Source organism: Copadichromis virginalis, linkage group LG1 (genome assembly GCF_057382275.1).
Source record: "Copadichromis virginalis isolate Kocher_CV1m ecotype Utaka linkage group LG1, C_Virginalis_male_GT1.1, whole genome shotgun sequence".
NCBI classification, from domain to species: domain Eukaryota; kingdom Metazoa; phylum Chordata; class Actinopteri; order Cichliformes; family Cichlidae; genus Copadichromis; species Copadichromis virginalis.
In genome coordinates, this window is record NC_140618.1 from 7,955,113 (window position 1) to 7,982,109 (window position 26,997).

The following is a 26,997-nucleotide window of genomic DNA, read 5'->3' on the forward strand; positions in this document are numbered from 1 at the left end:
CCAAATGCCTTTTGAATAATGAAATATGTTAATGTAGGAAGAAACATCCACATGAGTGTATCAGCGCTAAGCTCGATTTGGGGATGCACTGTTTTGACAAAAAAAATAAATAAAAAATCATGTTCGGATTTATAAATTGGAACATGTTCCATTAAGTTTGAGTGCCCAAGACAATTATTTTATCTTGTCCTACTCCTCAGAAAAGCAAACTCATAAAATTTCTATGGGATGATAAACTATGCTGAAAAGAATTCATTAATTGAACGCCAAGAACTGTCAGACATTAGGCCTTGTCAGGAAAGAAACAATAACATGGCAATCTTTTTGTTTAACTGTCACTTTGTACACAGAGCTGTATTACTTGTAACCAGTGGTAACCAATTTTGTTTTCCAGCCCTGTGACAAGCTTCTGTATTTCTATTATTCAACTGATGACATGCAGTAGGAATAGAAATGACTCGTCTTTCTGCTCACCAGGAACTGGGCCATGTCAAACGCCAAATCCTGAACAAAGCTGAATTGATGCTCGGCCAATGGCGCCACGTGAACCAGATGGGATTGTGGCTCCTCGGGGACACCTCGGGTGACTGAGCACAAGGTGACCAGCACCACTTCGCAGCAGTCATGAGCTACAAGAGACACAAAAAGCAAGGGTGAGAAGAGAGAAAGAGGGGATTACAGAGAACTGACCTGTGGAGGACAGTACCATAGTGTACAGCATTTTTCACAACGACAAATAGATTATATTGTGTATTTTCAGTGTATGAGATTAAACGTTTCTTTGTTAGGATTAACCCATTTCGGCTATAGATGACTGGCCTTGCTATAAACTCAAGTCATATGAGCTTAAATAATAACAATACAACAATATTTCAACTAAACAATAAAAAATTATTGCCCTAGCTAAAACACTAGTTGCTTGAACTAATTATTTATACTTTATTGATGTACAATGCCAGCTAACTGTAGGGTCTAAGATGCCCTCAGATGCCAGTCTTGCGGAAATTAACTTTAGTTACTTCAGTTACAGAGTATATATATTTCTGTTGATGCAGCCCACACAACTATCACAAATCATCGCAGCAATATTGGCTACTTGCACAGTTCATGTCGCAGGTTTAAAATAGATTCACTGCATGAGGTATAAAATGCATAAACGATATTTCTACGCAAAATTTTTAAACTCATCTGCTGAATTGTGTTCAGTTTTGAGCGTTTTCTTGTTGTGAGACCCAGCTTATGCAGGCTGAATCAATTGAAATATTGGTCACTGACAGTATCTCTAATAGTAAAGTAAACATCGTCAACGCTGTAGTGCCAGAAAACTACACTTTCTGGAGTGGCCACTAGTGGCTGGCAAGAACTATTTTGGTCTCTATGCATACTTTTTGACTACATAGCAACTATACAGTGGGTATACAAACTAGGGCTGTGCGATATGACCAAAATCTCATATCCCGATATAAGAATTCTATCGTCCCGATAACGATATAAATCACAAAAATGTAACATTTTTGTCAATTCTGTGAATCTCGGGCAGCTCGACTTGCGGGAAGTGTTTCCAGCTGCGCGTCATGTAGCTGGAGTCGAGTGTTTTAACAGATGTATGAAACGACACATTTTTAGACATAAGTTGTAACGGCCGCCGTTTTCTTTGTGAGTATTTATTACACGGCGTGCTGCGGGGAAAGGCCTGTTCTAACGTTTGAGTCTAAGGTTTATTTTTTAGCACCTGACGGCTCTTTTTTACTTCTCATCCGTAAATAATCTGCCCTTTCACGTGATTCAGTTTCTTTTGAAAAGTCTCAACAGGATCTTGAGCTTTATTGTGAAAGGTTTATGTGGAACATAAACAAGCGGACACGCGATGGTTTTACCGTCGTTGTTGCTAACGACAACGCATAAAAACATGCGCTTGTCCGTCCGTGGTGTGGTTATATTAAATATAAGAGAAAGAGAGAACTTTAAGAAATTAATATAGCCACTACAGTGACCATCAAAACGATGAAAAATATTGCCGTAAAGAGTTTATTTTGCGACACCACGAAACAAACGATATCGTAAAATGAAACGATAGACGTTTTTATATCGTCATCCGATATATATGGTTATATCGAACAGCCCTAATACAAACTCATTTAAAGATGTGCTGTTACAGGCAGCTGCAGTTATTTGCAACAGTAAGCCTTACCTCACTATTTTTGATTCAATGTAATATTAACATAAAATGGTATAAGAAGATTGTATTTCAATTTTTGATGAATGAAAGTTGTTGGGGTTTTGTTACCCTATGAACGAGTCCACGTAGTCACAAAAAGAAAAAACAGTCAAGCATAACTACGTCCACACCACTGTATGTCACTCAGACCCTAATGGGTTTGTGGATGCCGAAAATATAATCAAGGCTTGAGATGGCACCATCTAAAACACTAATGTTGTGGATATCGGGTGACACTGGTTAGCAGCATTCATCTTTTACATATAGTCTATGGTTAAATGGGTCAAATATGATGGAGCGTTAAACCGGGCGCAGAAAGTGATGATGCGGCGATCCCAACATAATATGTGCTGTAAGCTCCATTTCACATTACCAACAGTCCATGCTGGCTCAGAACAATTAAATAAAAATTATTAACAAGTCAGGTGTTAATGTTATTAGTAACACCTGTACTGTTCTTAGATAAATCAAAATATTGCTTTAATTCAATCTGCTCTAATAAGAGGAAATCAAGCTTAAATTTAACTTTTAAAAAAAGTATCTTTATTCAATTTAATCACTCCATTAATTGAATTTTTTCTCATTTTAGAAGCACTACTTGGATGAAATGGTGAACTAATTTTGTCACAGTAATGAGCTACAAACGAGTGCAGAGCTGCAATGCTGATTTAAATCCTAATTAATACAAATAAATTCACAATATTATTTCACTTAATGGAACATGTGTTAAATTCTTCTGACTAACAGCCATTTACTCACAAGTCACATCGCAAAGACTGAACAAAGCACACTAATGTCCACAGTGGTTTCCATAACTATTGCTTAGGGAGTGGGGCAGTGCCTGTCCCCCGACATGGGAACTCAACCTCACTCTCTGAACCCACTTTCCTCCCCAAGAAACCATAGAGAAATATATTAAGTAGAAATCAATTTATCCATTAATGCATTTGTTCATTTTCTTAACCACTTATTCAAATCTGGGTCACAGGGAACTGGAGCCTACCTCAGCTGGTGAGAAGAGCAACAGGCCCGTCAAATCAATTAAAAAATATAACATTTTTAATCTACTACGTTTTGGTATCATTTACAGTCCGACTAGTTTATCTTCCTTCCTCTGCTCTGGATTTCACCATGTGTAAAGTGTACACGGTGTGTAAAGCCCCTCCTTTTGCCCCACAGTGTATAGTCGAGCAGAGTAGAAAGCCATAAAACAAAGTTACTTGAGTTGAGGACAACTTGATATATTATTGCGGTGGCTCTTTTTTGGCACGGCCCACTTCAGAAGCAGGAAAAAGTACACACAACGCACACCTCACTTTTCATCGGTTATTTACAATGAAAAAAGATTCACTGTTAATTTCTCCTAAACGTGGGTACATGTTATCAGTGCAACTGCACAGACATACTTTTTTGAAGAAAAAAAAAGCCTACATATTTTCCCTAAAAAACAAGAAAACAATCATATTAATTCAAGTTCATTTCACTTTATATTTTTCACCTTGCTGTGCCGCCCCAGTTTTGACATCCTCTGTGTTACTGTAGCAATTGCTTTTTAAAATGTGTTAATTTGGCAAAATAAGATTGAAAAGTTGCTCATTTTTTCAGTTTTGTCTAAAAGAAGAAAACAAAGAGAAAGTCAGGGAACACTGCCATGGTCCATCTGTCCACTCCCAACAAGATGTCAACACGCACAGCCAGTTTCAAAACTGATTTCCCACTTGTAGTTATTAAGCATTGCATGAATTCACACATAATTTCTGGAATCTACTCCACGTCACTGTGTGCTCTACAACAAGATCAGCCACATTTGCACGTCTGCAATACCCTTCGTTCTGGGAGAAAACTTTCTGTAACGACAGATCCATATATTTTATAATTTGTCAATGTTGTATGTCGCTACCAACGCAGTCAGAAGGCTACTAGGCAGCTTGATAAATATTATTTGAATCAGAGATATCTTAATCCAAAGCAGTGATTCAGTGAGTTTGCAGTCATTTTCCCAGGTCCCCTGGGAACTCTATCCCGCGACCTAGTTGATCCCTTTAGAGCCCAGAAGGGCCTGATGGAGAAAGCATTGAAGCAAAGCTAATCTGCTGGTAAAGTGACACCAACTCCCTCCCAACTTTAAGCATTAATTTAGTGGAACTCGTACCAAGATAACACAGTTTATAATCCTGCCACTTTTATTTTCCTCTGTGGAACGTGGACCATTGAAGGAAGCAATGACGTCAGTGACATTTCTTATATCATAAGACCAGATTTTATTACATGAACATTTTGGTAGCATAAACCCTTGTTACCACATCCAGAACATGTGACCTCCAGTAAGCTCTGATGTTCCCTAAGAGCTCGAGATTTTTATAATGTAATATTTATTCTTCGAAAGCCCAGATGGTCTGGAATAACTTAATGTCATAGCTGATTCCTCTTATGATCTGATCAGTCAGTGACTGAAAATATTCAATTAACATGAACTCTGGTCACAGGGTCACAGCTGCATTGCAGTTTTGACTACCTACTTTGTATGTGCAGAGATCTCTGACTTTTTCTATCAAGGTTTCCTGTTGATTCTTGTTTATTTTCCAAGAAAAAGCACAGAAAAACAATTCAGACCAAATATGTTCCATTTTGCAAGTAGAAAAAGTGGGAAAAGCTCCAAGAGGAGTGATAAATGGGATAGACTCTAGAAAGTGAAATGATTCCTCTTTCTCCAAAACAAAACATTAGTTTAAAATGAGGACAGCGGTAGCAGATGATTAATCTTTTTTTTCTCCTTCCTGGTTTAACACCTCTTTTAATATTAATTTGGGATGCAGCACATGATGAATACAGAAGAATTTAAAACCACCTTTTAAGATAATGTTCAAACTTTTCCTCAGTTCTTCTGGAGCACTGCTACTACGTTTTGACTCAAATACACAAATACAATACAAGTGATCTGCCATAAAGTCGACTTTTATGATGGCTATAAAGGTTTAGAAATGAGGTCAAATTACTGGGGGTGCTCTTTCATGTATGTAAATGCTGATACTGTACTGAATTACAATAAAGTGGACAGGTGCTAAAGTAAAGTGACAAGTAAGGGGATAAAATACATTTACTTTGTTAGATAGACAAGTTCAGTTGCTTCTTAATGCAAATATTTACTTAGTCAATCATGAGGAAATGCAACTCAATGCATTTATGCATGTAGACATGGTCAAGACAACCTGCTGAAGTTCAAACTGAGTGTCAGAAAGGTGATTTAGGTGATTTTGAACATGGTTGTTCAAAATGGGCTGGTCTGATTATTTCAGAAACTGTTGATCTACTAGGATTTTCCCACAAAACCATCTCTAGGGTTTATATAGAATGGTAAGTAAAATATAAAGCGAGCAGCAGTTCTCTGGGCAAAAGAGCATCGCTGCATGTGAAATGCATTAAACCTTGAAGCAGATGGGCTATAGCAGCAGAGAGCCAAACTGGGTGCCAGTCCTGTCAGTTAAGAAACTGGTCAGAATTGGTGTAAACATAACAAAAGCAAACATCCTCCCTTTTATCAATGATTCGGGCTCTTCTTGGCAGACTCAGGGCTCTTTAGTAACAGCTGAGCATCAAACACCACAGCCTACCCATGTTTTGTTGCTGTCCATCCCTTTATGACCACAACATACACCTTTTTCTGAAGGCTCTTTTCAGCAGGATAAGATGTTCTGCCAGAAAGCTCAAATCAACTCAGCTCCAACTGGTTCCTTGAACACGACAATGAGTTCACCATACTTAAATAGTTTCCACAGGCACAAGATCTCAATCTAACAGAGCACTTGTGGTGTGGATGTGGTGGAATGTATCGCGGATGTAACTATGTGATGCTGTCATGCCAGTGTGAGCCAAAATCTCCATTTGCTGACACAGACGTAACATCTTGATGAATTTACGTCAGCAGTTCTTAAGGCATGAGGCGGCCCAACGAGATACTAACAAAACATTCCTAAATAAAACAGCTGGTGCACTTTCATAGAGCATCAGCTTTAGTTGTTAATAATCCAGGCTAATCTTATTTAAAAGTGTCTGCAAACACAGTCTCTAACAAATATTAAATGCTGTAGGTGGAGCTGCCATCCTTTGGGTGCTAGTAAGCTGCAAGGCATTGTGGGTACGATGGCTTACCGGGACACAAAGCCTGCAAGGTGTCATGACTGCTCCTCAGGGTGCTGGTCAGGTGCCTCTGTGTACTGCCAGCGAACAGCAGGAAGTAGTCCACGCCCTCCTCACTACCAGCCAGCTCGTCATCACTGAGCTGTACTGTGATAACACAATGACCCTGCAGAGGCACGCAGACGGAACGTTAGGAGGGAAAAGGAAAAACAGAAAGAGACAAAAAGAAAAGACATGTTTATAACATGAAATGGGCACATTATCATCCACCTGCAGATGCCTGCAGTCTAACTCAGCCCTCTTCTCAGTGGCCTACATGTCTTGGTTCATCTACTTAGCCATAGATACCAATCTAACGCCATCAAGTCAGTGTAATTCAATCACTGTCTGTCACTTTAGATGCATTTATTGGCTGCAGTACCAGGTGTGAACTAGACTCTGGACAAGTGGATACCAGATTTTAAGAGTGAATAATAGTGCGTGCGGAGACTCCTGATCTTCTTAGCACCGCAGTTGTTTACAGCAATTACATTAACGCCTCAAATTAAATATGGTAATGTTTGTTTGCTGATGAAATGTTACACACCACATCATTAACAAAGAAACAAGCAGACAACATGGAGGAGCAGCTGGACTTCTGCAAAACAGTGTGAGCACAGTCACCATCAGAGAACAGCACAACAAGACAAAGAAGCACATTCAGCTTAGAAATCTAATACAATAATAATCATCACAACAACAACTAAAACAAAAGTCTTTAAAAAAAAGAAATTTGAATAAACAGTCTTCTCATGTAAGCTGGATTTCCTATTAGCCCTTTTTTGTTAGAACATTACAAATAAAAATATACGTAATGAAATAAACACCACAGTGTAAGCTAAGCAGCTAAATAGGTTCAGGATGGTACTAAAAACACAGCCTGGTCAGTGTAAAAACTATGCTGTTTGTCCTTTTTCATGTATTCTGCATCATCAGCAGGTGCAGATGCTAAGTTTGTGCCTTGGGGTTCAGCATTGCCATGGCTCTTTTAGTACGCAGGATTTTGTTTTTCCACCATTAAATGCTTCCAACCAGAAATTACAGGTGAAATTTAACTTATAACTGGTATTTATTGTACACTGCCACTGGCCAATAAACTAAATAAAATAAAATAAACCAAACCATCAATTTGTCTACACATTTTCTTAATACATTTAAAGGTACAGTTTTAGTGACAATTGGCTGATTTGTGACAGAGCATCAATGTGTCATCTGAGGACACTGAGGAGGAGAAATAGTAACAAAAAATAGGGATATTGTTCAGAATTAGCTGCTTTCCACTGTAGGACTGCAGCTTCTTGACATGGAGGAGGGATAATGGGACATTTCAACCCACTTAATCTGGCCACCGTTGCAGTCTTTTTACTGGCCTCGTCCAACGTGAGCAGTCTGTCGTGACGATCTGAGCTTAACGGGGTTAAAGGTGTCTCCTCCTTCTCTTATAAAATGGGAGCCTCCGGGCCATGTTCCTCGCAGGCGGATATCAGCAGGTGGACAGCAGCGAGGCAAACCAGCAACCCCAACATTGCAAGGTCTCTGTTTGGCAAGCCACTACTGATGCTTAACAATGTGAGGGGGCAAAATGTGCTCAAAGACAACCACATAGCCCAGAGGCCATACAGCCAGAAAAAAAGCCTTCAGTAACCTTCAGACAACCAGGACTGCGCACAATGTAAAGGGTGTAGGCTTTTCTATGCACAGCCAGTATCAGTTTTAAAAAGCAGAGTCACTGAAGTAAATGAGTAGTAGATGGGAGGAAGCCAGCAGGCATGACATTTTCTCCATTAAAAACTCATCTCTTATCCTGAGCCCAGATTGGAAATTAGGGCTTGGTGCTATTGAAAGGATTGGTACCTCAGAGGATTTGTGAGTTTGTACTCCATGTGAAAATGAAAACGTATTAGTGTGAAATAAGTTCCACATTTTCACAACGAACAAAAGAGAAGCAAATGGAGAAATGGTTTTCTCTCCATCGCTGGAGGCGAGTGGGAAATTACCTCAGTCTGAATACCACTCTGCTGCTTTTTGACACAATAGGTGCTCAGATTTCTTAAAGCAGCCCACCAAAATCTCCTTATTCCACCAAAGTTAATACCCACCTTTGTAAATAACATTATAAGCGATTGATAATTTCCTAACAAAGAAAAACACTTTAAAGGGGACAAAATAAATAGCACAAATCTTAGAATATTCAATCTTGGTGTTTGAAATTCAATTATTTAAACAGAAGAAAATTACAGCATAGATCTGAATGATCAGATCAACCAGATCTGATCAGTTCCAGTACTTCAAATATGTCGGCAGGAGGTGGGAGTGAAGGTGAAGGTGAAAAGCCAGAGATGTGAAACATCTGCTGGAGAAGGGAGGAAACGAGCACACAGAAGCCCCACAATAAAACTAACCCTGCTGACATTAAGTTTTCAAAACAACAGTAATTAAAATGGGAAAAAGGAAATATTGCAGTGACTCTCCAGCTTAATATAGAAAAACAAACCTGTGGTTTTAAAGCGGTGCTCAAATGGATGTCTTTCAGCCACACTGTATGACTGTGCTCTCTGCTGGTTATAAGTACTTAACTAAGTGACCTGCTGGGGTATTGACCTGCTAATCATGGAGCTTCAATAGGGAACAGGCAGCTTTTAAGCAGCATCAAAAGCACAGCTGGAGACTATGAACCCAACCCCCTCTTTTTAAATATGCATATACAGTGGGGCAAAAAAGTATTTAGTCAGCCACCGATTGTGCAAGTTCCCCCACCTAAAATGATGACAGAGGTCAGTAATTTGCACCAGAGGTACACTTCAACTGTGAGAGACAGAATGTGAAAAAAAAAAATCCATGAATCCACATGGTAGGATTTGTAAAGAATTTATTCGTAAATCAGGGTGGAAAATAAGTATTTGGTCAATAACAAAAATACAACTCAATACTTTGTAACATAACCTTTGTTGGCAATAACAGAGGTCAAACGTTTACTATAGGTCTTTACCAGGTTTGCACACACAGTAGCTGGTATTTTGGCCCATTCCTCCATGCAGATCTTCTCGAGAGCAGTGATGTTTTGGGGCTGTCGCCGAGCAACACGGACTTTCAACTCTCGCCACAGATTTTCTATGGGGTTGAGGTCTGGAGACTGGCTAGGCCACTCCAGGACTTTCAAATGCTTCTCACGGAGCCACTCCTTTGTTGCCCGGGCGGTGTGTTTTGGATCATTGTCATGTTGGAAGACCCAGCCTCATTTCATCTTCAAAGTTCTCACTGATGGAAGGAGGTTTTGGCTCAAAATCTCACGATACATGGCCCCATTCATTCTGTCCTTAACACGGATCAGTCGTCCTGTCCCCTTGGCAGAAAAACAGCCCCATAGCATGATGTTTCCACCCCCATGCTTCACAGTAGGTATGGTGTTCTTGGGATGCAACTCAGTATTCTTCCTCCAAACACGACGAGTTGAGTTCATACCAAAAAGTTCTACTTTGGTTTCATCTGACCACATGACATTCTCCCAATCCTCTGCTGTATCATCCATGTGCTCTCTGGCAAACTTCAGACGGGCCTGGACATGCACTGGCTTCAGCAGCGGAACACGTCTGGCACTGCGGGATTTGATTCCCTGCCGTTGTAGTGTGTTACTGATGGTGACCTTTGTTACTTTGGTCCCAGCTCTCTGCAGGTCATTCACCAGGTCCCCCCATGTGGTTCTGGGATCTTTGCTCACCGTTCTCATGATCATTTTGACCCCACGGGATGAGATCTTGCGTGGAGCCCCAGATCGAGGGAGATTATCAGTGGTCTTGTATGTCTTCCATTTTCTGATGATTGCTCCCACAGTTGATTTTTTCACACCAAGCTGCTTGCCTATTGTAGATTCACTCTTCCCAGTCTGGTGCAGGTCTACAATACTTTTCCTGGTGTCCTTCGAAAGCTCTTTGGTCTTGGCCATGGCGGAGTTTGGAGTCTGACTGTTTGAGGCTGTGGACAGGTGTCTTTTATACAGATGATGAGTTCAAACAGGTGCCATTCATACAGGTAACGAGTGGGGGACAGAAAAGCTTCTTACAGAAGACGTTACAGGTCTGTGAGAGCCAGAGATTTTCCTTGTTTGAGGTGACCAAATACTTATTTTCCACCCTAATTTACGAATAAGTTCTTTACAAATCCTACCATGTGGATTCATGGATTTTTTTTTTCACATTCTGTCTCTCACAGTTGAAGTGTACCTCTGGTGCAAATTACTGACCTCTGTCATCATTTTAGGTGGGGGAACTTGCACAATCGGTGGCTGACTAAATACTTTTTTGCCCCACTGTACGTGTAGCCTTTTCCACACATCCTGCTGCAGCGCTGGTTTCATCTGTCCAGGTAAGGTAAGGCTTGGTTTTAAGCATTTGCATATACTGTTACGACTTCACACTGATAATTATTTTTAAACTTATATTGAAATTTTAGTGATTGTTCACTTAACTCAGGCTTTGTTTCTTACTACAGGCAGCTCTATCCTTCACTTCACCACCCAAACTAATTGTCACTTGTTACTTAAATCCAATAGATCTTCATTTGTATCTTTTTGTGCACTCTGTCACATGAAATCTGCGATAACAACACATTTTTTAAAAACAACAACAAAAAAAACATCCTTTAATGATGTTCATTAAAAAGTTAGCCTCAAAGTTTATGGGTGTAATTGCTTGTCATTGTGATTCATCCTTCGTGGTATTAAGCCATTTTTATTTTTACAAGCAACTAAAGCCAACTCAACATGAGACCCTTCTTTTGGAAGCCATATATTGCAACCTTTTGCATGGTTTACCCCTTGCTGCTTTTGTTCCCAACATACAATTTCAAAGCCAATTTACGGAGCAAAACCGGCCCCTGTTTACACACTAACATGAAACATTGGCAGAGCAAATTAAGCAACCCACAACTTACAAGTCTGCTGACATACAGAGCATCCCTTGTCCCTTCAGGAGGTAAACATGCACCAAGCAGCATTCTTCATGCAATGAAATGTTTGTATTGCCAATATGTGAACTGACTGCAGCATAATCTAAAAAATTAGAGCTTCACAAACGGTGTAACTAGCAGATCATCAGAGTTAGCAAGTAAGCTAATGTTAGCTAGGATAATGTATATTAAACCTAGTTGTATCAAATGAAACCCTTCTGGCCAAATATTAATGTCAGTAAAACTGGGGCAAAACTTCTTTTAGCCAGAAATTCGTGGAGCAAAATACCAGCATGACTAAGGCGTAAGGAAGTCCTGTGACTGACTGACTGTTTACGTTATTACAAATGTTACAAACAAACCATTGCCACATTCACGCACCAAGGGACGGGATTTTTGGGATATTAATTTATACAAAAAAAATCTAATAGTTTATGCAGCTATTTTAATTCTAATCTAAAAGCCCCCCCCCCTTATTTTTCCTGTAGTCTGGTTTAATGTGCTATTAAAACATTAACAAAAAATAAACCTATAAACTGTTTGCCCACAAAAAAAAAAGAAGAAGAAAAGAAACTGCTCAAATTTACCATCCGTCAGACCAAGAAAAGCTGTTTTGTGTGGGACGCCTTTAAATAAGAACAAAAATGTGAAATATCACGCAGGCTACTCCAGGTGAAGCTAACATGTCACACTGATTTTAGAGCAGTCTGCTCTGGGGGACAATCTTTGGGCAATAATCCTAATACTATACTGCCAACAGTGAAAATCAGAAAGTATTTTTGCCTGAAATGTCCAACCCTGAGGTTGCTTTACTGCTTGATATAGATACAGGCAATGTAACAAATAGGTCACAAAAGCTAAACCAGATAACTTCACCAGTTAATGTCATTCATGATACTAACTTGTGTACTGTGTCAAATGGTATTGAATTTAGCAGCATGCACATAACAGTGCAAAGTAAATGTGTATGTATGTATGTATGACCCACAGCCCACAGTAGCAGCCAAGAGCAATACAACACTGGCTGTTAGCTATCAATCTGTAATCTCCCAGCATGTGCAGCTTTATCATTTCAAAGTCAATTTTGTCTTTATTATGCTAATAATCAAGAAATCACTATGGCGGTCTCTTTATTGCTTTGAAAACTAAGTACTCACAGGACAGCTTATAGAACTCCCTTTATAACTTGAAGTTATCAGTTCCTGTATCATTTTATTAGGCTCTCGTATCTTTGTGGGGAAATGTTGACCGACTCTTCTTTACAGCTTAGCTTTATGCATACCTTAACGTCCCACAACAACATTTCAGCCCGACTGAGGTCTGCACTTTGGGCGATTGCAACACTTTTCTTTTTCAGCTATTCTGTTGTAAATTTGCTACTGTGTTTGGGATCATTTTCAGCCAAGCTATAGCTGTCTGACAGCTGGCCTCACATTTGACTAGAATACTTTGGTACATAGAAGAATTCACAGCTCACTCCATGACTGCAAAGTGCTCAGATCCTTAGACTGCAAAAAAGCCCGAGTTATCAACCATCAACCACTGCACTTAACAACTGGTATGAAGAGCTGATATGCTGTGTTTGGTTTGGTTGGCACTGTTTATTATGGACAAACATCTCCAAATTGGCAAACATCTTGCAAGTTTGCACACCTAAGCCATGCTGCCATATTTGTTTCAGAAAAAAGAGGCGTTCTTCAGGTAACCCTTTCATACAATTGCTCATTCTGTTTGTAACTACAATGTCACAAACTGGCTTATGTGCAGTTTTTCTGAGCATTACACAGACCCAACTTCTGGTGAATTTCCTGAGATGTCCAGTCTGGAAAGATTGTCCCGCTGTGTTAAAACATGTCTGAATGTTCAGAGATTGGCAAACGGCTAAAGCGTCTGTTTTTACAGAGATGGTCATTCTTGCAGATGGTTAGTTAATCACGTGCTGATTAGCAGCACCTGGCTACTACTTACCCTCTTAATTCCTACTTCATAGAGTGAAAACGTTCCTTTTTCTCATGACTACACATGAAAGCCAGTACATAAAACAGTCCGACATACTTCATGACAGTGTGTGTACGTCTCGTAACCATTTTGGCTGTATTGATACATGCCATGTCAATATGCCAGCTATAGAATGTTGGCTGCAATTCATTTAAAGGCTCTGGATGCCATTAAAAAATAGTATAATTGTAGTTATCCAGAGAAGCTTTAACCTGGAGACAATAACCAAGCAGTCAGTTCACAGGTTCAGCCCATGTAACTGGTACCATGCCCACAGTCATGCATGCTGTGTTAACCACTGAACCCCTACCTGCTTATTTAATTGTAAGCCGCTCTGGAAACATTGTCTGCTAAATGCCAAGAATGTAAATAGCATGTTTACTCACAGCTAGAACAACAGAGTCTCGCTGTTATGGAAAGAAAACTCATTTTGTTAAGAACACCCACAACTAATCCCCTGCCTAACAAATCATGTAACCCTCTCCCAGCGCTCGCTAAAATAAAATCAGCCCTTACTCAATTTCTTTACCCATAACATGCTCATTAAGAATCCTTCTGAGGACAAAGTAATATTGCAAGAATATCAAGGCCTTGACCTCTGTTCTTCTCAGAATATGTAACTTCTAGATTTAGTTCTACACTTATAGACTGGGGCTGCCATTTCATCTAGAACAGGGGTGCTCAATCCCAGTCCTCGAGAGCTACTGTCCTGCAGCTTTTAGATGCATCCTTGTTCCGACACAGCTGAATCAAATGAATGGCTTGTTATCAGGCCTTTTCCAAACTTGATGGCATGCTGAAGAGGTAATCAAACATTTGATTCAGCTGTGTTGGAGTAGGGATGCATCTAAAAGCTGCAGGACAGTAGCTCTCGAGGACTGGGATTGAGCACCCCTGATCTAGAAGGTAGAGCCCATGAACTATATCTTTTTTTTTTCTTTTTCTTTTTTTAACGATACAATTACAGGCTGGCTACTTAACCCCTATGAGCTATCTCACTGTGAACTGCTGTGATAAGTTTCTAAAATCTGATGTCTAATGAGGCCTGACTGCCTGCCTGGTTCCACTGAGGAGTTTGAGTGTAAATCACAGATAAGGTTGTCTGGGTGGTTAATGTGTGAGCCAGTATAGCCTTTAGAGAGGCACACATACACAAACACACACATCCCTCACTTATCTCATTTCCTATGTGCCTTCTACACCTGCCAGTGATAGGAGACCAGTGTAACCACTAAGATCAACTCAGAAACTCCCCTCAAAACACAAACCTCATTAAATATTTATCAAATAGTGCAGAAACCCCGGTAGAACTCAAAGACATTTTAACTCTACCTGGAAGTCCATTTTGGACGCAATTCAAAAGTCAGTAATTAAGAGTTATAAATGAGCTATAAATGGAAATTTTTAATATTAAGGGATTGCATATATCACTGACATGTACCAATCAGTTTGAAGTGGTGCATGTAACCATATCTATATTAGGTTTTGTAGTTTAATTACAGATACTGAGTTATCTGTAAAACCAAGGTTGTATAAAGTGGGTTTAAATTTACTTTAAAATACTAAATGACGCAAATGTGGCTTATCCTCCTTAAGCGATGCACACTCAAAATAAAGATTATAATTCCCTCCCTTAAATAAAGACTACTCTTTTTTAAGCAAGTTTGCAGAATTGCTATTCATTTATTTTATTTAGTTTTTTTAAGTAAAGCCAAGTTATCTGTTTTTACACCATTATGCAAACTCACCATCTCCAAAACAACAATAGCAGCTAAAAGGATCATGAAATTGATTGAACTTAAAAGGAGGAGTGAGTGGAAAAAGCCATATGGCCTGATCAGCAATATAAGCAACAATGCAAAGCGTTACATTTACAAGTTGAACACCAGCTGTGTTGCCAAGCTTTAGGCAGCGACAATGAAAGTAGCTAGAAAACTGCTGACATAACCCACATGATATGCCACACAGTTCGGCAATCTGAGACGACCTCAGCAACAAGCTACATCTCATCTACTTGATCTACCTCACGTGACTTCGCTGAAGCAAAACACACAGGTGCCTCGCTCCAAAGGACGGGACAAAGGACCGAGAATGACAAGAGACTCAAGCAAGCAGCAAGCTCCAGGGTTAAAAAGTTAAGCCATTGTGTAGTGGCCGCTTGAGACCATCTTCAAGAGTCACTCCCAACAGACTCCAATGTCCAGCTTGTTCATTTGTACCCAAATATGGTTTTAATATGTCCAAACGTGCTAACTTCGTGCTCCAAAAATCAACATAGCAATGATCAAAATGCCCACACTGAGCATCACAATGGCTATGTCCGTCATTTAGAAACAGTGTCTCGCCACATGTTTTCGCCAGCTAGTTTATTCCAGCAGACAACTGCACAGAAATTTGTAATAATTAGCATACAGCACCTTTAGCTATTGTTTTATGTAGTCACAAATGGAAAACGTCTCTACGCAAAGGATATCAGGGGCAACATACTCAACCTGCAGCCTTGACATCCCAAACATTCGTCAATGCGGTTAAAATATGAATGAATTGATGAATATATAAAAACCTACTTCTGGCTGCTCACAAGGGCTCGCCACAGCGGGGAGCTCTGCATGTTTGATTTGGCTGAATTTTTTATGCCGGATGCTCTTCCTGATGCAACCCTAAAGGCATTCGTATCTCCTCGTCAATAAAAAAACAGTATGACTATGAATGGCTATGATCAACTTATCATGAACAAAGGGATGTTTGGAAAGCTGGTTGTCTTTGAGAATGTTCATCTATTTATCTCTGTAACGTTGACATAATAACAGGTGGTTAAGATACCTATGTACTTCAAAGCTACACAACACTAGGTTAGGGTATTCCTGATGTGTATCTCTTCAAAAATGAATGGATCAAAGAAGACACTTCCAGGAGTGAAAGGTTTTATTCTGACTGAAGCCACAGTGCTTAAATGTTATTTAAAAAATTGATTAAAAATTACTTTTATGCTGTCTTGTAATATTTCTTGTCATTCACTTCCTACTCAGTTATGTGGGTCTATTTTCTTTCTTTTTCATCATCAGTGTGTCAACATGCAAAATGATGACCTCAGACATAAAAGCGGACAGTAAAAACAGTATAGACCATTTTCCAGTCAGCAAACATTAAACATTTAGTTCATTTGCATGCAGTCCAGCATGCTCTCCACTATCTGGTCCTGCACACCCACACAGCTGTTTTCAGTTGTTCCTGTTAATTAGACCTGTTATCAGGTGGAGAGGTGGAAATCAAGAACTGACATTCCAGGCATTATATGAGATCATCAAACCATGTAAACAAATACTGATAAAGAATTACGGTTTCCCGGCCTAACGGGTTCAACAGATCGAGCGCCTTCACCACCACACCTACACAGCACGTGAATGCAGAAGCGTTAAAAGAAAAAATAATTATGTGAACTGGAACAACAGCTTTGCTGCTAGTGTTGTGTGATTATGTGATACTTACATACAATGGAGCTTGCTGTGGATTGAGTTTCATGTCCCTGGACACTGTAAAAAGAAGAACAAATTAAGGGTTACAACTCTAATTAGGCATCTATATTGTAATATAAAACAAAATCATGTCTTAAAGCGGTACTAAAACCTGTCTGGCCGTTAAGGGCACCGCAGCAAGCTGTAAACACAATATTATCCTATCAACAATTTGTAAAACCGATATTTATATTGTATTACATTTGATGCAGGCACTAAGCAAAATTAGCATATATTGACATCTAGACTCTGGTGGGTCTAAAATTGACTTTGTGTTTTGCTTCACTTTTTACTCGTGCAGGCTGCCTACGTATATTAACAAATGCCTAAATATATGTGGCGACCAGGTCAGTGTTATCCATACACTAAATTATTTGTGGCAGCAACCTCGACTGCCATGTATTGATTTTTTGATCTCCTTACGATTTAAAAGGGTACGGTTTTATTCCAGTGCTGAGCTGCATCCAAGGAAACAATTTTGCTCAGCTTCTTCTTGACCTGCTCTCACACACATACACAAATACAGACTGACACATTGACTTTCTGTGAATAGTCCTTCTTTGTAGTGCACACAATCTGAATGTATTACCATGCACTGAAGGAAGGATTATTATTGGTCTTTCTCCACATAGCGACAGGTGACATCATCATAAAAGACACAAGTTTGTTCAAAACTGGTACATCAAAGTCTGACAATGCTCTTACTCCTCAAATAAGTTATTAACATGTTTATGCCCAGAAAGAAAGAAAGAAAGTGCGTGGGTGGGTGGGCATTAAAAACTAAAACAGAATTCACTTCCATAACCATATTACCTTCAATAATCTACAGTCAAGTGTGTCAAATAAGGAGCAAAGCAGTCAGGTCGGATATGGTTTGAGGAGATTAGCACTCTGTTATTAACTGTTAATAACTAGACCTGCAATCAAATATTGCTAAAGTTATTTAACTCAGATGCTCAGGGCTTACTGAGATCCAGACATAGTCTGAACCAGAGTTTTTAACTAAACAGAGTCCATAAAGTGTCCAGGAGAATATCCAAAAGTCCAACCAGTGTGATAGCTTACCACTTAAATTATTTATTTCAGTATTTCCATGCTTCAGCCAGCACTGATGTGGCAGCTAAAGCAAATGATGGTCAGAAAAAGATATCTATAGCTAACATGAGGAGGAGGACAGCAGCCAGCATGCCGCTGTGGGAGAGCCAGAAAGGGCAGAAGCAGCAGATGAGATAGGCACGCACTGAAAACGCCTCCTTGCTGCAGCTGGTAATTATCCTCTGAGGGTTCATCAGTACAAGCGACATCTTTCACTTTATAGAGTAATTTAGTCCAAATGAGAAACTGCTCTGAGGAAGAACTATACGCTGCCTGCCCAGACAAAGGTAGGTGTGAGCTCGTGTAAACATATAATCGAGGCCTTTAGCTTTTAAAAAACCTGATATTTCCCTAGGGTATTGACAAATACCAAACAAATGATTCATCAGGTAGCCAGAAACTCAACTTCACATGAATGCCTTTACTCCTCCATGCTCACTGGTTGTATAAATAAGCAAATATTTTCTAACATGTCAGCCATAACAACTTAATGAATTGATAATGTATCAGTCACAGCTCCAGAGCTTGCCGCACAGTTCAAAAGGGACAGAAGATAATTAAATAATGGAGATTACGACATGTAAGCTTAGTGGGGTTTTGTTTATTACCCTTTTAGAAAATCCTTTAAGTCTGTGTCAGACAAATACATATCCAGAAAATCATACTGAAAATTAATTATTGACAAATTTGTTACATTGACATTGCTTACTTTTGAAAAAGCCAACAAAATGCAATATGGAATAAACACTTTATTTCCCAAAACATTAGAATATTATATATCTGAAAAAAAAAGAAAAAAATTATATTAATGTGTAAGACCCTTTCCTTTCTTAGGCCCTCCTTTTGCACAGTACAGACATTCATTATTAATAGAGAACACGGGCTACAGGGAATACATGTGTAATATATATGCCTGATTAAATAAAATCCCAATTTATAAAACAGGCTAAAAAATAACTTAATTCCAGTACTGGTTATTTATTTATTTATTTGGTTAAAATCTCTTTGGGGTGTCAAAAATTACTTTATGCAGAAAAGACCCTCGTAGCTAGAACATTAAACCTAAACATATTTTGTAGTACTTTGGAAAATGCGAGCAAACTGCCACTGGGACTACTCTATCCTAGTGATGCTTGCTAACTGAAATAGTCTGGATACTGGAACAGGAAGCATGTACAGCAGCTCTTCAGAACATTGCTGTGGACAAGGTGGCAGTTAAGCTTGGCTCTGGCAGTTGTCCCAATACTCGGTGGGAGATTAAGAGTACAGAACAGACACACACTGGATCACACGTGGGTTCCTGCCTCCTCTTATCACTGATTAGTCCCTCACTAAAAAAAAAAAATAAAGCAAGAAAAGTAAACCACCAATATATTTTGACTTTTAGTTCTTTTACAAGGATTTGTATGATCAGTTAGCAGGATTTATCAGCTTATGTTCACATTTGATTCCTCACTCCCACTCGAGGATGCAGGCCTCAAAGCCTTTCTCTGGGCACAAGGTCAGAGGCGGTGGGTGTGTAATTACATCCAAACAAATGCATAACAGCTTTAGACTTGAGGATGAATGGATTTGAAACCTTTGTGTTGAACTTTCTTGTGGAGATATTTGGCTGCTTGTATTCATCAATGAGTCAAGGGACTGGTCACTTTTGAGACCACTCTCCTTGGTTATTTGCAGAGAAAATTTTCTCTTTTGTTTGCTGTTCTTTGGCACTAAAACAAGTCCTTGCTGCTGGCCTGCAGTGGTCAGCAGTGCATTAATCACATGAACCTCACAGCGGGGGAGGCAGCGTCAAAAAAGGCCAAGACCTAATGAGTTCAGCAGAGAACTGCTGGACTCAACAGAGTGCTCAAGTGCAGCGAGACCAATTCACTTTCTGTAGCCCAAACCAAACTTTTTTCCACTTTTTCTGCTAAATAAATAGCCTTGAACTAGAATTAGGCAGATCAGGTAAGGGGATAATCAGTAGCTCTAATAATACTCTGGAGCCTAATCCGCTTGCCTTAAGTGCACTGGGCCAGAGACCAGCTTCCTCACTCACCACATGCACAACTTTGACTGATAAGACTCTCACGTAATGTCCTCAACAGTCCCACTGCTTCTTTTATATTTTGATATTTGGAACATTTGTCGTCTCCTAGTGCTCTTTTTATAACTACTCCAGGCAAGACATGGGTAGGAGCCTTTACTCAAGGACGTTTCAACAGGGCAGACTGACAGCTTTATTGACTTGTGCAGCCAGTGGGTCCTTGTTATTTTGCTAATGTGATATCTAAGTGACCGCTAACTTAACTCAGTGCACAACACAACAATATCTGGTTGGAAGCAGAGGCTGTGCTACATTCACATTTTTCACTATTGAGGACAGAGATGATAACACTTACTCATCCAAATGCAGGTTTTTTGTGCCCTTTATCAGCTGTGCCATGCTTTACATTTGCGACGCCTTCACACCTGGCAGCTGCACACAGCAGCTTATTTTGCTCACTTCTTCAAATTCATTAAGGGGGCCAAAAGTCCTTGTGACACCCTGATTTTGCCAGCCAGTTATGGTAAATGTTCTTTTCCAAGAAAAAGCTCTTGTTAGGCTCTTGTTTTGTTTTAAATCAATCTTTAACATCTACAGATCTCAACAACAAACAGAATAAGTGTCCGTTCGTCTGTTTAGAGTGAGAGTGCATTAAGCAGCCGTAAACTAGTAAAACAGTTCAAGCTTACAAATATTTAGTTAAGAGAGAAAATAAAACAAGTGAGTAATCGGAGTACAAAAGTTAAGCACACTTGAAACACACTATCTAAATGCACTTTGGCCATTTCCCTTTTGAAAAAAAAGCCAAGCTATACGCTGGGTGGTGATATGGCCATCCACCTCATTTCATACTCTGGTCACTTCTGTTTTTGAGTTCTTTATTCCTGATATAATGTAGAGCTGTGCACGCCAAATAAAAGGAAATTGACAAAGATCTACTGCATCATCTCAGGATGTAATTGCTCCACCGTCTGCCTAGAGTTCATGGAGGGGCCTTTAATATTACACCAGACCTCCAGAACTTCCTCTTGGGTGATTTTTCATCTTGTCATGGCAACTAACTTCAGCTTCATGACTAACAGGCAGCACACACACAGAAACACAAACCCACTAGTTAATGCAACTAACCAATACTTGTCTGTTAGCATGTTTGTAAATAATTTCCAAGAAATAAGTTACATGTCACCAGACCAAAGGTGGGAGATATGCTGATGTCATACTCTGCCATAACAGATTTACAATACTGTCATTACTTTGAGAAACACACACACTCAGGCACGCACACACACACTTAGGTTTTAAATAAACTGTTAAATGACTGTCCCTCCCACTGATTACCTTTATTAACAAAAGCGTTCACCTTTAAGGACTTTTGGATAACATGATCGGTCCTGAAGAACAGTGAAGGCTGGGCCTTAAAACTAATGGTTATAAACAGTGGGTCAGTTTGCCTGTATTTATATCTCAAAACAAAACATCAAGAGGAAAGATTAAACAAATTCTGAACAGGTTGATGGAAGCACAGCCTGTCAGGGGCTTACAGAATTCACAGATGGTAACAACCTGCGTTTAGCACACAGGCTACACTCCACTGGTTAGTTACTATATTCAAAGTCGTAGCTAAACTCAGAACTTTAAGTACAAAAAGTACCCAGTTTTTGCTTAAGGTAGAGTAAAAACACCACATTGAAGAAATACTAGATTAGAGTTAATATCCATTGTATGGCTTATGTGTTTCTGGTATGCCAGATGACATGCAGATGACCATCCACTGAAACAAGCTGTTTTAGCTCCTTTCGCCTTAAGACAGCTTCTTCCTGATTGGCTGCCTCTCACAAACACAGGGACCACTATCCTCACCGACAGACCTGGAGCCTTATTGCATTTTGACACCTGCAGTTTGCTTACTCTGATGCAAACTGCAGGTGTTTGCATCAGAAAACCTGTAGGTTTTCCTCATGGTTTAGTTTCTTTTCACAAAGAAAACACAAAAGAGTGAGATCTAAATTATTTTTAAAATGTGTTCAGAGTGAGGTATCCATTTAAGGTTTAAATACCATAACAGAATACAGCATTGATGCAAAGGAAAAACTGTGATACAAATTTCAGATTACATCATCTGCACAGGCAATATTCTTTATTCACCTTATCACAATTGTTTGGTATCTTGACAAACTCCTGAGAAAATATTTGCACCTTTATCTAGCACCAGTTTACTTTGGCTCTTATTTGACATTTTGTGCTGCAGGTCCAGGAACAATCAGGTTTCTCTGAGCTTTGTCCACTCGCTCCTTTTTTTCCAGGGTTCTTAATAGAGGTGGGATTCAGACAATAACAGTAAATCAAACCAAAACAATGAACTAACAATTCTCTATGTATTTATGACCCCAGGAAGCCCTTTCACAGGGAGGATAGGGAGTCGCTTGATTAAATGTAATAAAGTATAAAAATATTACTGAATGCATGTCTGGTATCAGTTCATCAGATTGCCATTGATCTGCTTTCTTCTGCTGACCTCGTGGTCATACAATATAGTGGGTGTGACAGTTCATTTGGTCTAACAGTTCCTCTTGGCCAGCAACAGTCATTCAGAGAGAGAACACAGGGGACTTCTTAAATAGCTACATCTGTGGGTCATTTCTGGTGCAGGAAATTACAAAAAAGGTTCACACTGAATGCATTGATTTCTGCATCGCATAGGGCTGCTGAGAGGTAAACAAGTTCCAGGCAATTTACTGAAGCAAGACAGTATGCTGCTGTGAATAATACCTGGAGTTCTGGGTCAAGTTACAGAGTGCACATACAGATTTCATCCTTAATAATGCTAAAACCTGACAAAACAAATACTGCTTGATGTTCTTTTAATTACCGGTAGATTAAAAAAACAACAAGAACAACTGTGTCATTTCCAAGTGTGAAACTAAGCAGGAGTAAATATTACGTTAGAGCTTTGCTTCATTTAGACAGAAATGAGCCTAAACAAAACTTTATTTTGCCTGTGCAATCAGATATTGAGAAAAAATTGTTGACCCAAAACTGCACCAAATCATACCACAAAAGAAAAAGAAAATATTCAGTGAAAGAAAACTGTGAAAAAATAGTGTATAAAGCAAACCCTTTCTCTGGTAACAGAAGAACCTTGAGAAATGACATCCCCTAAGCCTGCCCTATGGCCACCCGACACCTGCTTATAGAGATGACACAACCCATTAACTCCACCTAAAGCACTGGGTGCAGCCAGCCTTTGGCCAAGCTGCTTAAGAGTCTCTTTTACAGCAGAAACTGCCTTTGAATTGCTACTAAAACAGATTTTTTTTCCCTCTGTAGCTGAAAGGCTGCACAGAGGCAGGGCATGAGCCACGTTCAAATGCACAGCCGTCACAAATGGACCAATGAATCAAGAGACAAAGGCCCCTGAAAGCTGTTATCGAGGCAGCGATGTGACGAGTCAGGGGTGCTGAATGGACCTGTTATGGCTTCCGCTGATCCCATGGCTATCAAAATAAGCCATAATAGCCATGTGACTGCAGAGTGAATGGGAGGATGAACAGGATTAGCTTCCCAACTCATTAATCGGACCGTCTCCAACACCCTTCCTGATAATCAGCTGAGGATTCCCTAACATAGCCATGTGCACAAGACACATAATGACTGTTTATTAGCTGATAAGAGCCTCATTCTTACGGGGCTGCCATACAAGTGATTCTCCCTGAGGAAAAATGTAGCCAAAAAAGGTAAATATCACAAAATGACTAGTTTAATTTTAATGTCATCTTTGGACATCCCGGCCTGCATCATCACATCAACTACATCTGGCTCAAACAATCATGACTCAGTATCCCAGAAGAGCTTCCGACAGAGAAGGAAGTTGTTATAGTGTCTAGTTATTGAGATGCATTCTGACACATGTTCAAAAACCTGGAATAACAAAGAGTAGAACTACACAAACCCAAGGTGCAAAGTTGTGAAATAATCAAGCTGTTATCTTTTTTATTTCTCTTGGTTTTACTCTGTACTTTAACCTGGAGTGGCATTATGTTGGTAGTCCACAGGTGCTGTGCAGAGCTTTGTAGACATGTCTACATAATGCAGTGGTCAGCTAGGGTAGTGAATAGAAAAGAATATGTGGAAGAAATTATAACATGCTACTTTTTATTGTGCTTTAGTTGGTCCTGGATCAAAGTAGAAACAAGCATGCATGTATGTGCAACCTTTACATTTTTAATCTTTATATTTCAAGATTTTTAAAGGATTTTTTTTGGTTGTTTCAAAATGCCTGAGATTACTATTGATTGGATGAACATGTAGAAACATGTAAAAGCCCATTGACACAGGCCTAGGGAATGTTGATGACCCCACTAGGCAAAAATATGTATTCCTCGCTGACTGAATGATTTACTGACAGTGCTACACCAACAATCTCTTAGCAATTACTTTTATGACTAGCAGATCACTATGGTTACCTGCAGTTTGCATGTAAGGCTAAGTTGTCTACAAAAACTCACCAACTAGTTGCCAACAGGAAATGAAAGTGAAGCAAAAAACCAGAAACAGAGACAGTTTATCTTTGAAATTAAAGTTGCACCTTCTGAAATGTGCGGGTCAAAAGTAGAGCTAAATGCAGTCATAAATACAATCTTTTCCATCTCTCTCTGAGAATTCCTGTAGGACTACAAGAATATATCGGCCAAAGGCTGTATCAACACTGGCAGAGCATTTCAAAAACAAAACGCTTCAGGAAATAAAGACATTATGGTTTCATGGATTATCCTAAGGCGTTGACCTAGCCCCACCCCACAAGTATGATCTACGTGCCCATTCTCAGAGAAGCACTGCTCATCATTTATAGAGTTATTATCCCACCTCAGTTTAATGACCTATAATCTTATTCATAAAACTGAATTAGACATAAAGTTCAGAACATGTTTACAGTGCTGCTGTATTCACTGGACAAAAAAAGAAAAAAGTTTGTATGAGATTTTATTAATGTTTTTAATTGTAGTGACTTTTAAAGAATTATGGTCAACATTTAAAGCATCATCAAAGCCAGCAGGCTTGAAGAGAAGCGGTTTGCCTCTTAAAACCACTTATTTCGAAATATTTAGCAAATGCTGCCTCGTTTAACAAATGTCATTAAGCAGATCAAATTTGGTTGTATTGGCCTCTTCCTGAGTCTGTATCTTTACCTGTGATGTTACAAAATGCAAAAGACACAACAAACCTTTCCTGGATACTAATCCCAAAACACCAACATGCACACTCTGGTGCAGCAAACAGGTCAGACCACTGGACATGACAGACATGTATACCTTTGCATTAGCATTTAATAGCCTTAAAGCTTCATACAGCAGCCTTTCTAGGCCAAAAACCTCCCATTGGCCATTAATTAACTTGAAGAATGTCAATGAGGATCCTTGTTAAAGGGGCAATAGTTACCTGCGGCTGCTTCTTCACACAGCTTTTTGAATATGGCTGTGCAGAGGGAGCTGCCATCAAGGACATGGAGGTACTCTAAAGAGGGACAGAAGCCCAATATAGACCTGAGGTGTCACCCAACACCCAGGTTCCATGATGACAACATAGAAAAGTCTCAGGGAGGGGCAAAAATGAGTTTGTGCCTCACCTATAATACAAAGGAGATGAGGACAACCTGGCCTGGATACTTTATCCTTTCTGCCCTTTTGGTGTTTTTTGCTTTAAACACACACACACACACACATATATATATATACATATATATATATATATATATATATATACATATATATACATATATATATATATATATATACATATATATATATATATATATATATATATATATATACATATATACATATATATATATATATATATATATATATATATATATATATACACACATATATATATATACACACATATATACATATATATATATATATATATATACACACACATATATATATATATATATATATATATATATATATATATATATATATATATATATATATATATATATATATATATATATAGTTTTAAAACACAGAAACCATCCCTTAAAAGCATCTACTTGGGATTTTTGTCTCGATGCATGCTCAATCATCCGGGTAAGGAGATCCCAAAAGGTTCATTCTGTTCATCTGGACGTAGCGTTCTCAGTGGGGAGAAACGTTTCGTCACTCATCCAAGTGACTTCTTCGTTCTCAGCTGAATGCAGGTTTCCCCAATCTTATAAACAGTACATTTGCATAATGACTGAAACTAGCACCACCAAGTCATCGGTTCAGGTATGTGATACTTGGGATTTTTGCGAGGCAAACTAAGATCACTGACACTAGGAGAAAGTTTACAGGTTCACAGCTCAAGTCACGCTTGCTTTAGTGTAAGGCCTCAAGGTACAGTAAGAGGCTTTGAAAGAAAGCCTCCACCAAATGGCATACAAGAGTGCCAGGGAGACAGCTTTCAGGCTGGTTTTAAAGTCTCACGAAACACAGGCATTAAATGTCCTTGATCCCCACGTCAAATGCTTTGTTAAGACTTAGAAATGAACGTGCTCTGAATGAATATTGAATCAGAGTTTACATGTTAAAGTTGCTGTTTAAATACTAGGCCTTTTAAGGATGAAGGAGTTCAAGCAGTTTGTCCAAATAAATGTTTCATTCCAAACATGAACAATATCTGACTCACAAGGCCTCTAAAACTCTAGACGATGATATCAGTCAAATTCATGAAGAATTCACTGGTACATTTGGGCCTGTTGAGAGTTTGCTGCATGAATAGAGCTGTGCCACACTGGAGGAGGATTAAAGCGCTGTATGGCTCAGCTGGGTTTGATGTTTAACCCAGAGGTTTGTTTAACCTCTCACATTCTCTCTCCCTGGTTAACCGCTAGTTACTCACCTACTGCTACAACATGACCATTGCTGAGAGAGAGCACCTGCTTTACGCTGCACCCTTGTCTGGTTCTTTTTACGGTTCACTATCAGCCCTGCTCCTCTGAAGCACTGCTAAATTAGTCAGGGCAACGTCACCTC

General features: G+C 39.3%; 1 protein-coding gene across 5 annotated transcripts in view; it reads right to left on the reverse strand.

Moving 5' to 3' along the window:
- akap13a (A-kinase anchoring protein 13a) overlaps window positions 1–26,997 on the reverse strand; it is a 124,877-nt gene that overhangs the window by 88,034 nt on the left and 9,846 nt on the right. For all 5 annotated transcript variants that reach the window (XM_085441526.1, XM_085441838.1, XM_085441758.1 and 2 more), the window contains exons 2-4: window positions 16,826–16,869; window positions 6,368–6,521; window positions 475–629 (exon numbers count right to left, since the gene is read on the reverse strand). In XM_085441526.1, the coding sequence (XP_085297652.1) occupies window positions 475–629; window positions 6,368–6,521; window positions 16,826–16,858 (342 nt within the window). In that variant the 5' untranslated portion in view covers window positions 16,859–16,869. The remainder of the gene's footprint in view (window positions 1–474; window positions 630–6,367; window positions 6,522–16,825; window positions 16,870–26,997) is intronic.